Source organism: Amblyomma mixtum, chromosome 4 (assembly GCF_055824585.1).
Source record: "Amblyomma mixtum isolate Tamu chromosome 4, ASM5582458v1, whole genome shotgun sequence".
Taxonomy (NCBI): Eukaryota; Metazoa; Arthropoda; class Arachnida; order Ixodida; family Ixodidae; genus Amblyomma; species Amblyomma mixtum.
The window spans coordinates 110,059,590-110,077,266 of NC_143015.1; the positions used below are offsets into that span (position 1 = coordinate 110,059,590).

Below are 17,677 nucleotides of genomic sequence, written 5' to 3' on the forward strand. Positions count from 1 at the left end.
TGGAATACGGAACAGCCTCACAGCTTACGAAGAAACGAGGTTGGTGAATTGGTAAACTGGTATTTAAGGAAAGGAAAATGGCGCAGTATGTCTCACATATCTCGGCGGACACCTGAACCGCGCTGTAAGGGGAGGGAGGAAGGTAGGAGTGAAAGAAGAAAGAGAGAAAGAGGAGCCGTAGTGGAGGTCTCCAGAATAATTTCGACCACCTGGGGATCGTTAACGGGCACTGACACCGCACAGCACACGGGCGCCTCTTGAGTTTCGCCTCCATCGAAACGCGGCCGCCGCGGTCGGGTTCGAACCCGGGTCCTCCGGCTCGGTAGACGAGCGCCTTACCCCTGAGCCACCGCGGCGGTTGTTTATTGTTTTGGGTAAGAAATTTCTGGCCTCGCCGTTGCAGCGCCCTAGACATCGAAACTTGTTCCTTACTTTGGAACGACCGCGGGTAGCCTATATAGGCCTGTTTGGCGTTGCGTGCACCTAATGACGTGCGTGTCCATGGTCTTCGCAGGGAGCACCGGCGTATTGGATGCGGCGTCGTCAAGAGAAGCAGCCGCAAAAACCTGCTTCTCTGCATGGGACTAGGCCGCCTCTGGCGGTAATCGCGCAGGAATTTTTGCGCTTCATTCTGCACAATAGTAAGTGTGCTAAGGGCGTCGTTCTGGGCTGCGTTTTAGGAAGCTCTCTTAAGTTTTTATGATGGGTGCTAGCTGATGAATAGGCTCGGAAAAAGTGGTGAGAATAATGGGATTGCATTTTTTCAGCGTCCAATTCGGTGCAGCAACCATTTTGTCAGTGTATGGGAGTGGCACAGCGAAGCACTAAGACCAACATCGATTTTAACATAGATTTGAACGTATGACTCGATCTCATAGACCTAGTCGGAGCGCAAAAATCAGAGCAGCAGTATGAAAAGATTTCGGCTGACCAATGGTAGTATTCTAGCGCGTGTGTCAACTGCACTTGTACTACTATTTAAGCAGCATCAGCAGCACACCAGTATCAGACGCACCATCAAAAGAGTTTCTTCGAGGTATTTTTTAATGGAGCAGTATGTACCGCACGTAAGATTAATGCACTGTTTCTTCAACAGTGTGTTCCCTGCTTGTGCCTGCTCCTCTCACCCTTCTAAATGCAGTTGCTCTAACTCTCGAATTTGCTCAATACACATAACAAGAACGCATGGGAATGCAGTTTTCTTCAAATGAAAATTGAAAATTTTTTCTTGAGGAAAGGAATGGCGCAGTATTTGTATCAAATTTCGGCGGACACCTGAAACCTGCCGTAGGAAAGGAATAAAGGCGTCAATGAGAGAAGAAAGCAAGAAAGAGGTGGCGTAGCGTAGCGGAAATAATTTCGACCACCTGGGGATCTTTAACGCGCGGACATCCACAGCACCCGAGCGCTTTTTGCGTTTCGCCTCCATCGAAACGCGGCCGCCGCGGTCGGGATCGAACCCGGGTACTCCGGCTAAGTAGACGAGCGGCTTCTGTTGATCACGTAATGTGGTCTTATTTGCAGTTCGTGGTAGCTGCACATTACCGCCCAAGAAAACAGCTAACAGCTCACTACCAGGCTGGTTAAGCAATATCGAATTGTCAACTTTTCAGCAATCACTATTAGCTTCTTAATTGTTGAGAAGTGTGTAGCCCACAGTAATTATTGTCCATATCAGTTTTTATAATTTAGAAAATGCACTTACCTTCGGCGCTGTGGCTCGACAAATTCTGGCTACATCGCGCCAAGATGCACGACCTTTCGAGATGCTTGCAGGCAAAGCAACATTTCCAGTGCAGGAACTCGTTGCAATGGCCAAAGATTGTTGGACCACAGCGCCGAGGGTAACTGAATTTGCGAAATTCTAAAAGCTGATAGCTACAAGCCTCTCAGCAATTAAGGGGGCTAACAATAATAGTTAAAAACCTTACTATTCAGTATTAGTTAATATGTGCTACAGCGCTGACAATGTTATTCCGAAAAAAGCGCCCTTCTAACTCAAAAAGGCGATTTTTGAAAATTGTGTAAAGTGTGCCTTCATTGCTTGAGCAGATGTCCACGAACCTGCTCTATAGTCGGTTACAACTTAAAAAAACAGCAGTTGCTAACACTGGACCGCGATCCACGGCATCCCGTATTAGTTAACTGCAGCAGTAAACGAAATCAGCTATTGTGATATTTGACTATATCAAATAATCCACGTATCAAAATTCTAGAGCTTCTAATTTTTTGTTGTGCTAAACTTCTTGTTTAGGTAACAAGGAAAGCTTTAACAATGGTAAACTTTATCGTCGTGGAGGAATTCTGTGCGCGGCGCCTGAATGTAGGCGGAGCTTCACTGCGGACTTAAGTTGTATCTGACTATATCTGTACCCTTCACTCACAATATACTAGTGGAAACTTTACTCATTCGATTGTTCTTTTGGATGTCAGTAATGTTTTCCTTATACTGATGCATCGCTTTGTTCCGAAGGTCTAACGAAAGCGAAGCCGCTGTGTCAAGACAACGGAGTCAGGTGCCGCCAGTACGCCTTGAGTGCAGTCGTCATGTGGGTCCATTCCAACAGAGGAATCCAAAGAGCCATCACGGGTAAGGGGCCCGCAATAAAAATTGGCAGTGGCTTACCTCGGCTATGCCAGGATATACGTAGCGAAAGCGAGCACAATGACGAGGCGCGCGGTGTGACGTCATGCCAGATGGCGCGGCGAGCGCGCGGCGTCCGCCAGCTGCGGCGGTTGCTAGGCAACGGCTGAAGGTCGGTCTCTGTGCCTCCTCGGAGCACTGCGACAGCGAAATCACAAGTATAGTATTTGTCAAAAGTAACCAGGCTGCATGGTTTGCTTCTAGCTCGTACAGTGTAGCCCTTATAGCTTCCCTGAAGCTCAAAAGGTCGTTAAAGGTAACGACTGGGGGTCTTCCTACCTTCCAACACCTTTCAAACTTTAGGAAAGCCACAAGGGCTCCACTATAGCAGCTAGAAGCAAACCATGCAGCCTCGTTACTTTTGACAAAGACGGTACGTGTCCAGTGCAGCTTTGGCTACGAAACTCGACGCGAGGAACACTGCTGACGACTTTGCGCTCTTGAAGTAGCGCACCTGCAAAGCACCGCTGGTGACCTTGGGACCTTCTTTCTTTATTCTCGATGCAAACTTAATGACATTAACATCAGAGTCCCATGTTCTCTCAGAAGTGTGCTTATACAAGTCCAAAATTCACCGAGAAAAAAATTTCAAAATTGGAAAATTGTAAGATTTAAGTTAATGATCCATTCTTGTAATATGTAGCAATAATGTTTTTCTTTTAAGGTGTTTCTACCGTTCAGAACAGACAGTTAAGATTGGCATAAAAAAAACCAACATGGAATGCTTTTGACGCGGGCAAAAACGTAATCGAGAAAAATGCAGTACTGCTGTCCGGTGGTCTGCGAATATATCGATTGTTATAGAGAAATATTTCACTGCATAAAAAGAAAATGGCTTCATAAACGGTTTCCTGTTCAAAAATAAATTTGTCCAGAATCGGGTGCCGGTGTGCTGGTTCCATTGTTAGAAGTGCAAATGTGGGCTTAACACTTTACGACCTGTTTTAAGTTCCGAGTGATTCCATATATTTGCTTTACTTTGACCGCCACTGTATATGCTCGCACTGAATTCCATGTTTATAACAGCTTCTAGAAAGGAGTAAAGCAATACCTCACTGGCCGCACTCACTAGACAGCAGCATAGTTCTTCGAAATAGCTGAGAATTAGCTTTGAACAGCACTGAACCTCATCCCACTGCTGCCTGCGTATCTGCTATCTAATATAGTGGACAATTTTTTCAATCCTGAGCCTCAGTATGTCATAGCCAGCAGCGTATCAAGTGATGAGCGTAAAATCCACTGTACAAAAAAGTGTTAACTTTAAAATGTGTAAAAAAATAAAAATATGTACAAAATATACACTTACAGGCACATGATACAGATATTGCCATCATCATCATCAGCCTGATTAGACCCCTGCTGGGCAAAGGCTTCTCCCAAGTCTCTCAAATTAACCCTGTCCTTAGCCAGTGGCGGCCACCGTAACCCCGCACACTTCTTATTCTCAACCGCCCACCTAACTTTCTGCCGTCCCCTTCTGCGCTTGCCTTCTCTTGGAATCGGCTCCGTTACCCTTAAGGACCAGCGGTTGTCTCGCCTTCGCAGTACATGCCTTGCGCAAGCCCATTTCTCCCTCTTGATATCGACTAGGGTGTCATTAACCCACGTTTATTCCCTCACCTAGCCTGTCTGCTTCCGATCTCTTAACATTATTTATTTTTCATTACATGTCGACAAATGAAACAATAAAGATACATTGTTGCTGTCAGGCTTGTTAGCTGCTCAGAAATTCAAATATGTTTTTATACGGTGATAGAATGAGCGACACTCCTGCTCAGTCATGCAGTTGGCCTCTTACGAAAAGTTTTTGAAGCACAACTAACCGACCCTTCCAACAACTCTCTTCCTACTCCAGAAGGTAGTTGATACGTGCTGTGTGATCGGGGAAGACCTTGTAACGCATGCTTAACTAAGATCGGTTTCGGTTTAGTTTTTTGGGGTTTAACGTCCCAAAGCGACTGAGGCTATGAGAGACGCCGTAGTGGAGGGTTCCGATAATTACGACCACCTGGAGTTCTTGATGTCCAGTCGCGGGTAAAAAAGATTAGCACACGTGACGCAACACCAGAGGGCCGGAATGGCAACGCGTGGCGCTGCGGGTGGCGAAGAGGCTTATAACGAGAGTGCCGGGCCGTTCCGATTCTACAGTATTAGGGGGGTTCAGCGGACTGCCACGGACCAGCAAAATTACTGGCTAAAAGCAGCGCTATCATCTATTGTTCCCGCGAGTTCCTTTTGCCAACCATCGCGGACATAAAAAAACAGTAATAAATAGAAGCCACATTTGCTCATGATAACCGAGCCAAAATAAATGCCGCAAGCACAGTCACGTAGCATCGGCACTTCATCGCTCGGGCGGTGGACGCTTGATAAAGCTTACTTCCTGCCGTCCCCCCCTAGGCTGCAAACATGGAAACGGCCCGTTAGGCAGGTCTGCGTACCACAGCGCCGCGTGGTGAGATATACGAATTCTGATCGCCAATGATCTGTGCTAATATTTTTCGCTCGCTACTGTACATTGACATCACACAGTACACGGACATCTAGCATTTTGCCGCCATCGGAAAGCGAGCGCCCCTACAGGGATAGAACCCGCGTCTGTCATGTCAGCAGCCGAGCGCCGTAACAACCGAGCCACCGAGGTGGCTCATGTCCTACAAAGAAGGCGTATCTTTCAGGGCGTCGTCGTCTTCGGGGCATCGCCTTCTTCGGGGGCCCCGTTCAGGGCAGTACACGTGTTTACTGTCGCATGTCGCAAAAGCTGGCCATGTTTGCAATATGCCCCCGTGAACAGGCAAATGGATGCAAGCCAACCATGCCTCCTCCTGACGAGACGTGTATTATGTATTAGTGTTATGCATTAGATTATGCGCAGATGTATTAAGATTTCCTTTTAATTTTATTCGCTTCTGTACTTTCGCAGCGGTCGTTCTGCGCCGGGGCCCGCCTCCACCCACAGGCCCTGCTTTTCCTCAATCGACGGGATGGATTCCGTTGCTCTGGAACCGCTGTCCTCGACCCGGTCTGTAAGTTTACCGATTGCAGAAATCTTATTTTCGGCAGTGTCTGTGGTACATTTGATCACGATGGTCCCGCCCTTAAGGATCATGCAGGCCAGCACCCGATCCAGAGAAAGAGAGGAAAAAAATTTTTGAAAAGAGGGTGAGAAAGACAACAGGCGAGGTAAATTCCAAGGTTGCTCCCATTCCCGTAAAAGAACTGTGCGGTAAGGGTCAATCTACTCTGCTGTCCGACTAATAGGCTGGCCCTTTTTAACGCCATTGCTAGGGTACCGTATGACTGAAGAAAACGCGGCGATTGTCGGCGTTGTGACAGGAAAATCCTGGTTGGTCAAATGGGTCGTGACGACAGCGCCAAGCAATTCCGCTTAAGAAAAAAATATGTTTGTCAAGATCTGGAGTCGAACTTCTGTCCCTTTTGTAGCAACCGAAGCCCGCAGTCAAGGAACGCTATCGCGTCGCACTCTTAAAGCGACTATAGACACTTATTTCCTCTTTTTTTCGGGATTTTCAATGGTTGGTCCGCAACAGTGGAAATTCAACGCTTGGCGTAATTAATTACCAGCCCATTTAAAACAGTCACTATCGGTTTCGATGTCGGAGAGCATGGGCATAGCGTGACGGCAAGTCGAAGTACGAGCGTCGCACAAATGCCCCCTGACGGCAAGGCTGTGATCACGAGTGCAAACATTTCAGTGACGCGCACACAGGCATTGCAGACCATAGAAAGATGTTCGCGATTCGCGACATCCAGCCTTGTGCGTTACGGCGCTCTGCTACGCGTCATAGATATCTGCATGACGTCACGTTGTTTATATAGTACGTCGACTTCTCGTCGCGGAGATATCGTTACCAATCTGTTTTTGAATTGTGAGGTCTCTGTACAGCCTGCAATTAAAACCAAATTAAAATCTCTTCTCGGGCAAATGAAGTGTTGCTACTGCCTGAGAGGCATGTCTCTACAACCAGGAAGGCGGTCGTAATTGTTTTCGAGCTTCGTAATCTCGAGTCTGTCATCCTTTACGGTAAACTCTCAAACTGATAAAATGAGGCCGCTCCCATTTGTAATGCGGCAGATACTGAGAGATTTGAAATGCGTTTCAACATTTTGAACCACAATGGCCGCAAAAGTATTTTAGAGGTTCCCTTCAGTGTTAAAGGCTATATTTTGCAATATAAGCTCGCTCCTAAACTCGTTTTTAAAAATTTGTCAGTTCATAGTCTAATTAATCAGCGATGTCGCGTACATTTCACAATGCCTTTGAGATGTCAAACTACTAAGTGAACCAGTTATGCACCTCTCCTTCACTAAAAACCAACAGTGGGTCTAGATAGCGAATAAGATTAGGGCTTGGGCAGGGCATGTAATGCGAAGGCAAGACAACCGCTGGTCCTTAAAGGTAACGGAGTGGATTCCAAGAGAAGGAAATCATAGCAGGGGACGGCAGAAAGTTAGGTGGGTGGATGAGATTCAGAAGTTTGCCCGGATACGGTGTCTGCAACTGGCAAAGGACAGGGCTTATTGGAGACACATGGAATTTGCCTTGCAGTGGGCGTAGTCAAGCTTATGATGATAATGATGATGAAGATTAGATCGTAGGCTAGACGTTCTTATATGCTTCGTGCAAGCGGGCCCTGGTGTCTGCCTACTATAAGACGTACAGTCTTTGTCAAAAGTAACCAGGCTGCATGGTTTGCTTCTAGCTTGTATAGTGGAGCCCTTAAGGCTTCCCTGGAGCTGAAATGGTCGTTAAAGGTAAGGACTGGGGGCCTTCTTACCTTCCAACACCTTTTGAGCTTTAGGGAAGCTACAAGGGCTCCACTATACAAGCTAGAAGCAAACCATGCAGCCTGGTTACCTTTGACGAAGACTGTACTGCTATCGCATATTTTCTTTTCGCCACTTACATCCCTTCACAGACGGGCTATGTAGCTTCCGAGAGGCATCTGGAGCACCGAACCAACAAGTATCTTTGTTCATCTTGTAACATGTGAGCGTATTTTTTTTTTTTGGAGGTGTCTTCCTATCGAGGGAATCGTGTTTCCTAAGGTTATCAGAGATTCAATTGTTTTTTTTTGTTTTTATTCGAGGCCTTCACAGTGATGGCCTCTTTCCTGTACATATGGAAAGCTTAACGCCAAGTTTTAGCTTTGCTCAAGAGGTCGCGTAGCACTGTGCAGCAACGAACCAATGCCCATCCATCTAGCCCCAAAGACAACCCTAAAGCCCCAAAGGCGGGGTGCCGGACACGTACACGAAAAGAGCAAGCTCGAGGCCGGGAATGCATGTCTGCATTAAAAAGCTAGGCAGGGTTTAACCACGGTTATACCCAGAGGTCGAGCGATAGCCGTGGCGTAGATAGACAGGCGGTCCCGACTCTTCTTCCATGCCTAATGAGGCAAGCGCGGCTACGCGGCGTTTTATATGTACGCCCTACGTTGACGTCTCGACGAAAACCATCTAAGGTGAAATGTCAAAGGTCGACCGTCAAGGTCAAAGAACAAGCCATCATTGTGTACCTTTGGTAGACATGGTACATCATAAGGTTTTAACTTGGTTAAGCCAATTTTAAAGATCGGCTACAAATATCTAATTGCACAGTAAGGCATGTTGACGGGCTAGTTGGCTTTGCATCTTGAAATTTGGAAAAAAAACACCTGCAAATAACTTCACAAGGACTTCAATTATTTATGCCTAGGTGGTTTTTTCCAAGTTTCAAGATCGAATTGCTACAAGGCGCCTAACTCTAATAGTTAATTATTAGAAAATAGCTAGTTATTGAAAATTCGTTAGCCGGCTTCCTACTTAAGGCGATTCACCTATTTTCTGATGTCCGCCTACAATAGTAATACCATGCTTAAAACCGTATTTTTAGCTAAAAAAAACCTGTTTTTGAGATTAAAGTCTTCCCTGAAACACCTGGTATATCACCGGAACACCGTAAAGAATTGTTAGATGCAATAAAATATAATTCTTTACAGGCTTTCTCCAGCTTCCTCCCACTCCGCATTCAGCTGTGTAGCAAATCGATGACGGAAGAGAACACACTGGTGACGGAAGTTGCGTCTTCCGTCGTCCTGTTTTTTGCACCAACTTCTGTACGGCATGGAAAACCAGCTAACCCAAACACACGCTCTGAAAATTGATAGAAACTAAATGCAAACACTTAGCTCAGCATGCACGAAGTTCATGCCGAAAACCGTGGTGTTTGCTGCTGACTAAATGGCAGAGCGGTTAGCGACAACTTAAAGCTGTTCATGCACGTAAGTATGATTGTTCTTCGCAGGGTGCATCGGCGCCTTGGATGTGTCAACGTCCATCGAAAGTTTGGCCACTGGTGTCTCTTCCGTCCTGTGCTAGTCGGGCTGCAGAGTCCAAGCCAGAGGCTGAAAGCAGTAAGTGTTTTACGAACACCATGCTACACTTTTGTCTAAAGCTTGCGATTAAGACTGCGATTGGAAAGAGCAAACGAGCATTGTGCATTGGCATTCGCTCCTCAGGAAAATTGAGGGCAATTTAGGTGCAATGGGGGCGCATATATTCAGGCGAGAATAGATTAGAAGATGGCAATTACGCCCACTTAAGAGCGGAAATGCGTAAGCCTTTCCTTGTCCTCTGTTTCTGCCCGCAGACGCGGGTTCGATCCCAGTCGCGGCGGCTGAATTTCTTGAAGGCGAAATTCTAGAGGCCCGTGTGCTGTGCGATGTCAGTGCACGTTAAAGAACCCCAGGTGGTCGAAATTTCCGGAGCCCTTCCCTCCGGCGTCTCTCATAGCCTCAGTCGCTTTGGGACGTTAAACCCCAATAAACCAAACCAAACCAAACCATTTTTTTTCTTTTATGTCGTTACCTTGGCATATAGACCTATCTATGCGGCGAGGAAGTTGTCAGAATTCCTCCTCTCTGGACTGTTGGAAACCGGTTCCACTGCCAGTGCGCGAAGTGCTCAGGACAGTCCCGTGACCAATACGGCAGCGCATGTTATTTATTGCTTATTTTTGTCTCGTATTTTTATTCCTTTTTATTTTTATTCTTTTTCTTTAAGAGTTTTTTAAATGTGTTTTATTAGTTTTTTTTGCCAAGAAAGGAATGCTTAGCCACTTTAGCCCATGCATGTGTTGCTATGCGGATAGTGTTGGATTGGCTACGGATCCCTCTCGTCGGACGAACGCCACTGATGAGCCAATAAAAGCTTTCGCATTAAAATCTCCAGACTGCACGGTGGCTCTTCATCCTCAGTAGAAGACACGGGTGGAATACGCGTTAAGTAAGGTTACAGAATATCTCGGCTGTTTTTCATTGCACGTCAACGAGAGGCATATTCAGGGTTGACGGGAAAAAAGACTTGCATAAGGGTTACTGGAAACCGTCCCAGTAACATACTTTTTGCTAAGTCACTCGGAGGAGGAATAGCAGCGCTTATCCGAGGACCTGAAATCGTGAACACTGCAGCAGGATTAAAAGAGAGACTAAAGTGATGTTGACGAGTATGCGAATAGAACAGCGATGTATTATTGAAACTAATGAGGGAATAAGTCTGTTCAGGCAAACCAACCAACGCAAATCCGGACAGCTGGAGGGCAGTAACTGCATGAATAAAATATATGCGGAATGAATTTCAGTCTCTCAAGTCAAGGAGACCTGCTTACCAGTATATGTCAAGAATAATATGCATATTAGCTTCTATAGAAGGATACAACTTTAAACAAAAACAGCAGTTACATTGTTCACACTGGTCCACGGTCTGCGGCGTCCTGTATTCCTTCGCTTGCCAATCACAAGAGTCAGTGAAATTAGCTTTTTAGTGCTTTAATCCAGCTGTCATGAGTCGAGCTTATCATTTTTTTCTTGTCATTAGCTTCTTGTTCAGGCAACAAGAAAAGTTCTAACAACGGGCAACTTTGTGTCTTGAAGGAATTCAGCACGGCGGTCCTGAATTTGGGCGGAGCTGCACTACAGAGTTAAATTGCATCCGTCTATAGTCAGGGTCCAACTGCTGAGTGGAAACTTCTAAGAAGCACTTGAAACTGCAAGGTCACCCGTCAATGTTCTGTCATCAGTCATCATGTTAAGTGTGTGAGCGCTGATGTCAAAAAAAAAAAAAATTCCTTTGCCATGCGGCTGCTTTCGAGAGCAGTCATACACCGATAGCGTGAACTCTTATTCAGTGTTGCGGAATGAAACTGTCGCCGCCTCCGATAGCGAGAACTGCTTTGGGCAGCGTCCAGCTTCAGGGAAGGAGCCCTGTTGTCTACGCAAGCCAATAACGCACGGTGCAACGAAGAGCAACACAAATTTGAAAGGAAGCCGAACTGTAAATTTTCCTATTTGCTTGATGCACAAACACAGAAGGTGAAGCAGCTGGGACCGGAAGCAGTAAAGATGAAAGCTGTATTGTTGCAAAATATTTGCAAACATTCCTGTTGCGGAGCATGTGTAAGTTAGTATGGGTCAGCATAGAGGATTCTGGCACATTTGAGTTAGCTTTATAAGATTAATGTCCCAAAGTGGCTCGGGCTCTGAGGGACGCCGTAGTAGAGGGCTTTGGATGATTTCGACCACCTGGGGTTCTTTATAACGTGCACTGCCATATCACACAGTGCACGGGCCTCTAGCATTTCGCCTCCATTGGAATGCCACTTCCGTGGGCGGAGTCGAACCCGTGACAAATCCGCCGCGGTGGCTCAGTGGTTATGGCAGTCACATGCTGACTCGAAAGACATAGGTTCGATCCCGGCCTCGGCGGTCGAATTTCATTAGAGTCGAGACCCGTATACTGTACGGATGTCAGTGCACGTTAAAGAACGCCACGTGGTCGAAATTTCCACAGCCCTCCAGTACGACGTCCCGCATATCCTGAGTCGCTTTGGCATGTCAATCCTACACAGCCAAGCTAAATGTGTCATAATCATATTTCCTGACGCATAGGAACCAATAGAGATTTTTTCAGTTCACAAAAATGACATAAGAAAAAGCGCTGCAAGAACTAGTAAAACCCGCGAAAGCTTTTTCCTGAATTATTATCAACACAATCGGTTGCCACAACGTTTATTGACTGCATCGTATCTACTGGAAGCGGCTACGCACACAAAGATCGTTTTCTGAAGTTGCTTTTTGCCGCCATCGAGTATGTGGTGCCCTCTGGGGAGCATGCGAGAATCCGCTTGCTGAACAGGAACCTGCCTCAATACAAACGCACCAGGGCGTCGCAGATGCTATCCGCTTCCACCAGATGTTTAACTGTATAGCCTGCATCATCCTTGTGTATAGCGCTATATTGGCACAGCTCTCTGGAAATAAAGTGACACCTCGTCGTAACTTCTAGCTGTACAGAAAATGGTTCTGTGTCTTGCTGAGCCATGCAGACCTGCAAGCAGTATGAGCTTAACTTTGGCGGGGTATCATGGTGACGCAGTCTGTACATGCGCAGTGCCAAAAGTGATCGTTGCAAAATTGCACATGGTTTGTTCAAAACAAGTGCAAAAGGTGAAAGGAGCACATCTGCAGAGTGGCCATGAAGGAAAGGGGAATCGGCCATACGCACCTGACTGGCAACTTCATTCAGTTAAAAAAAAGGAACTTACGGGTAGACCTAATCAATCTAATGGGAGGCAATGGAGACATTTAAGCGGCCTTTGCCCTGCAGTGGGCGCAGCCAGTCTGGTGATGCTTTAGCTGTAAGCTTCGCTGAAGTGGTCTTAGCAGAATGTTTCTTCATTTGATTACTGTTTGGAATGCTGATGAAATTCTCCTAATGCAAACGCATCGCTTTGCCCCGAAGCACCAGCGGCAGCCTGTGGCCAGAGGAAGACCCAGTGTGAAGAGGTCCAGTGTGTCTGGAGTGCAGTCGCCACGTGGGTACGAGGCCGGGACGTCAGGAACGGATGGCTCGCCGGAAGAAACGTGAGAAGCATAGCAGGCAGCCTTATGCTCTTATTAGATACCTTTATCATACCGTGCTGCCGTTACTGTTAACCGGACAGCCGAAAGTCCGCGGGCCATCAGTGCGCTAGCGCAGATCGCCTTGAGGGCGCCAGGTACACTGCAGTTGCGCGCGCTTGTCGTAACAGGACTAGAGATATGAAGGTCTGAAAAAAACACTGCGGGTTCGATCCCGGTCGCGGCGGCTGAATTTCTTTGGAGGAGAAATTCGAGGCCCGTGTACTGTGCGATGTCAGTGCACGTTAAAGAACCCCAGGTGGCCGAAATTTCCGGAGCCCTCCACTACGGCGTCTCTCATAGCCTTAGTCGCTTTGGGACGTTAAACCCCATAAACCAAACCAAACCAAACCAAAAACATCGAAAATTTCACAATGCAATTTCAAGGATTTATAATTGCTTGCTATTAGTTTAGACTTTTGATTTTGCTTTGAAAACCATTACAGTGTGCATATTTGGACGATTGGAGAGCAGTCGTCATCGCCGGTGCCAGGTAGGGCTTTTAAAACGTTCGTGCTGCGAGAACGCGGGTTGAAGGCCAGGTCACATATAAGATCCAGGCTTGACTTAAAAACACACTAATACTTGAACTCACGGCTCAAGTAAAACAAAATGGCTGCAAATTCTACAGCGCGGCACACATGGCATAAATAACATAGGCTGCTGTGCGCGTGAGCGGTTTTAGCCAAATAAAAGCCTAGCTTCTTGATTTCCAACGTAGCAGAGTAGAAGACATCCGCAAGAATTTGATCCAGGACAGGGGTCTGGGACTCAGCGATGCACGTGGCCCCATCTACCTGATGGCAAGGCCTTTGCACCAACCAGCCGCTAACACGTCTGGCTTGCCGACTGCTACCACAATCAACCGCCAGCTGCGAACGAAACTGGTCTCGTTTCGGAAACGTGCCAACAAGGATTCGCAACAGGCTTTCAGGGGAACGCGTTCGAAAGCTCGTGTATGTGCAGTCGAACCTAACTGTGGACACAACTTCAATCCATGCTGCTGCGCGTAGCGCCCCATCCAGCGACAGTGCCTCTGAGTCCGATGTGGAGTGACTTATAGATCAGTTTTGATGTTCCCTTTCTCGGTGCAATAGAACAAGAAGTTCGTTCCACAATATGACATCTATAACTGCATATTCGACTGAACTTCGGAGAATTTATTATTGATCGTCGTGCTCTTGCAAATAAATCTGTTTTTCATACGTTTTGCAAAATTTTCAATTTTTCATGAAAAAAAAACCCGAAGAAAGGTTTTTTTCACGGCATTCAAAATTTCTTGAAATTTTTCATCTCTAAACAGGACCAATCAGCGTGTGTTTACCAGTGGTGGACGAGCTCCCGCACGGCCACTGAGCACGCGCTGATTGGTCCCGATGCTGCAGGCGCGCGCGCAGCTACCGGGTACGTGGCGCCATCTGACGCCGTCAAGGCGATTAGCTCAAGCGTGTGCTCGCGGTACTCCGGTACCGGTAACACGATACGCTAATGGTGTCTAATGTCGCGCTCAGTATTACCGTTTTACCTCAGCAAGACGGAAAGCTTAGCTAGTCGTTACATTTTTTATCACCAAAACAGTTCTGCGACCACAGTGGGCTTCTTTCTTCGTCTGTCGCAGTGCTGTTTTGTAGTTAAGAAGTCACTATTGCCGGCAACGTATCGGTGGTGACATTGATGCGGTCTGTGCTTTATCTTCCTTACGCCAGAAATCTACAAACACCGAATTTTTTTCGAACGCTTTAGATTTATTATTTCTATATTTTTCGGCTCCAGGCCCCACATTTTCGAATACAGAGAGAATTACGAAATTTCTAAAGTACTCCATGTTCGGACAAATTTGTGCTTTAGCGCGAGGATTGGCTACGACTTTGACTATGTTTACCAGGTAGCAGCAAGGCTCAGAACGAAAGCCTGTAAAAAAATTTTTATCCCACTAAACCTCGTTCCATGGACGACTGGCCTGAGGCTCTCTTCTGCAGTGTCACGGATTAATTTTTCATTGCCAGGTCTCAAGTAGTTATTGCACTGACGGCGGATACATGCTCTCTGGTATTACATTCTCTTGGTGACTAGATATGCGACAACTAATGTTAGCGGACTTTCAAAGCCTCGTAAAAGAATCTCGTGCCACATTGAGTTTTTTTTTTAATTCATAGTGCGCACCGGCAGTGCATGACCCCCGCCGCCCTTTTTCTAACTATGCACAATGAGTTCGTCGTTCCCCGTACACGCCCGGCCCTGTTCACTTAAAATGCGCAATATATCAATACCACTTGCATTGCGTGGTGGCTCGACGAACGCGGGAGTTGAGTAACGACGAATATTGCCGGTATGGACGCAGTTTGCACAAGAGTCTCTCTCTAACCGCTAACTGTAATCACTACGCATTATAGCGGGGCTAAACTAGAGCAGGTAACTTTGACCATAGCCTTTCAATGTGGACTATGCTTTGACGTAGGTACATGGCACGATCGCTTTATTTTACGCAGTCTGTGAAAGTGTCACAGTCGACGATGTATAATGTTGGGGCAGAAATATTCAGGATAGTCAACTTCGTCATTTGGAGAAGTCGTAAGCATGAAACGTATTGCAGAAAAGGCATGGAGCTTCCTAAAACTACTCACAGACGGTAGCCACACGGTTTTGGGGTCGGGGGTGGGGGGTGGGGGGTATTAAGGGGCATAAATACGTTCTCCCCGCTCAACCACAGCTGACAGTTCAAAACAGCCGACCCCGTGATCGTGAGCGTCACTGAACGCACGCCGATCACGGCGAGCCTTGCTGTGAGGTACGAACAAAAGAGCAACACACTGGCTGACACAAACAAGGCATTTATTGCGGTAACAGCAATAACGCCAGCTAGCAACAAAATATGCTAAGGAATCAAGGTCATCCGACTCCCCAGCCAGGTTACGAGCGAACGTCGGCCTACGCAAGGGCAGAGGAGAAGCTCCGAGGCCGGATGGGACGAGCTAGAGGGGAAATTACCCCAGTAGGCCTCGCCTCGCTGGCGGAGAGCGGAGCGCCACGCCGGAACGTCTCTGCGTCCCCCCGCTAGTTCCTCAGCTGAAGAGAGAGAGCTATCAACCCCGTGCGCTCGCAGCAGTGGCGCTGTCCGTGGCACTCGTGTCGCTGCGACGCCCTCCTTTGTTAGTTATAGTAACTAGAAACTAGGAAAGACCCATCGCGGGGAAGTAAACCTAAGGCGACGACTCCTCTCAGCCATGCAACAAGAACAGACCACAACTCTAGATAACGGCAGATCTTTTGGCTCTAGCACTTTTCGCTGATCTCGCCCGCGTTTCCAAGTGGGCAGATAGTTGGCATCCGCCGCCGATTAGCGTACCGCGGAGCTCACATAATTGGTTTTGGACGAAACGGTAACTATTTCGCTCTGGGTGTGCACCTGAACCAAGCAGTGAGGAAAGGGATAAGAGAGATCAGAGAGAGAGCAGCTTCTTTCACTGCTCAGCGCACCTCGCGGGTTTTGCTGATTCATTCGTCACAGCGCTCGCCAGTTCTTAGGTCGTAGCGACGGGTTCGGCGCCATGTCTGTGTTATCACACTCCAGATGCAATGGTTTCATTGGTTTTTTTTATTCATTTCAATACTGTTTCTCTCCCTTTTAGGTAGTGGTTCCCTCACTTGGTGTGATGTCTTCTGCAGCTCGGGATTAGACGTCTTCGAGCCGATCGGTGAGTACACAGCTAGTTCTTTTTTTGTGAGTTTGATAGCAATGATGGTCGTGGTTATGCCCTCCTGATCATTCTGGGGCCAAATTGCCAAGTGAAAAAAATTAAGAGGGAACACACTTGAGCTCCGCTTTAAGGGCATGACGCGGTAGCGTAATGGGTTAATTCCCATGTATGCAGGTCATTCTCTACATCTCATTTTAGATCCCTGGGAGTCCTCGTACCCTTCCTCGCGAGGGGTATGAGGACTAACACATCTGCCAGTTCTTGCCACATATCCCCACCGCTCCCTCACGCATATTGCCGCATCGCCCTTTCCCTCGAAGGAACGCTGAATTCATCTGTAAACCATGCGGATCAGGTGCTTCAGCAGCCACTTCTGCTATGCTGGACGTATCAGAGTGTTTTCAATAAGTCCCCAGAGGAGGCGCACCAGGTGGGCGCGCTGTTGTTGAGGCTGGGCGTCTTTCTGTGTCCGGTGCTTCTCTGCAGGATTGCGACGCGTACCAACGACAAATAACCACCTTGAGCGTGTCGATGGTGCGCAAGCGACGTCGCTGTCCTTTCGAATCACGTGGATTCCTCTTTTTCCCCTCTCCGTTTGGACGCAGGAGCCGGTCTCAGTCGCCAGCACCGACGCATCCTACCGAGCCGACCAATGTCTTGCTGTCTGCCGACTGGGAACGAAGTATCACCTATTATTTTCCGCGGCACTTGCTACAAAAACACTCCGGATGCTACAGCCAAACGTACACCCTCGAAGCACTAGAAACTTCTTCATGCGAGAATAGAATATAGACTCGTGATGCGTCAAAATCAAATGTATAATAAAAAACTTTAAGCCGTGTCTCTTACGTGTGTACCTTTAACGCGGGGAGACACCAGCTATATACATTCTTTCTACCAGAGCTAGCCTCTACTTGTCTGTAAAAATGACGATGTATTCATTCTTTCTATACAGCCAGAGCATATATTCATTCTTTCCATTGTGCCGGAGAGCTTCCGCTCATAGTGGTTATTCATTCTCTCTACTCATCCAGAGCTAGCTTCCGCTTCTCTCTGGAGTATTGAAGGTATATTCATTCTTTCTGTTCATCCAGAGCTAGCCTCCGCTTTTCTCTGCAGCAGTGAAGATATATCGATACTTTCTATTCATCCAGAGCGAGCCTTGACTTCTCTCTGCAGTAATGAAGCTATATTCTTTCTATAAAGCCAAAGCTAGCCTCCCAGAGCTAAACCTAAATTTTTTTCTTCCACATTTCTGCAAGGAACTTGTAATGCGGAGTCTTGCAAGTATACTTACTACTACTATTCATTATTCATTATTTCCATTGTGCCGGAGAGCTTCCCCTCATAGTGGTTATTCATTCTCTCTACTCATA

General features: G+C 47.1%; 1 protein-coding gene across 1 annotated transcript in view; it reads left to right on the forward strand.

Annotated features, from left to right (window-relative positions):
- LOC149347831 (uncharacterized) overlaps positions 1-17,144 on the forward strand; it is a 40,052-nt gene extending 22,908 nt beyond the window's left edge. The window contains exons 7-12 of the mRNA XM_089587534.1: positions 2,474-2,590; positions 5,568-5,670; positions 8,952-9,060; positions 12,446-12,567; positions 16,233-16,298; positions 16,907-17,144. Of these exons, the coding sequence (XP_089443660.1) occupies positions 2,474-2,590; positions 5,568-5,670; positions 8,952-9,060; positions 12,446-12,567; positions 16,233-16,280 (499 nt within the window). The 3' untranslated portion in view covers positions 16,281-16,298; positions 16,907-17,144. The remainder of the gene's footprint in view (positions 1-2,473; positions 2,591-5,567; positions 5,671-8,951; positions 9,061-12,445; positions 12,568-16,232; positions 16,299-16,906) is intronic.
- The last annotated feature ends 533 nt before the right edge of the window (positions 17,145-17,677 follow it).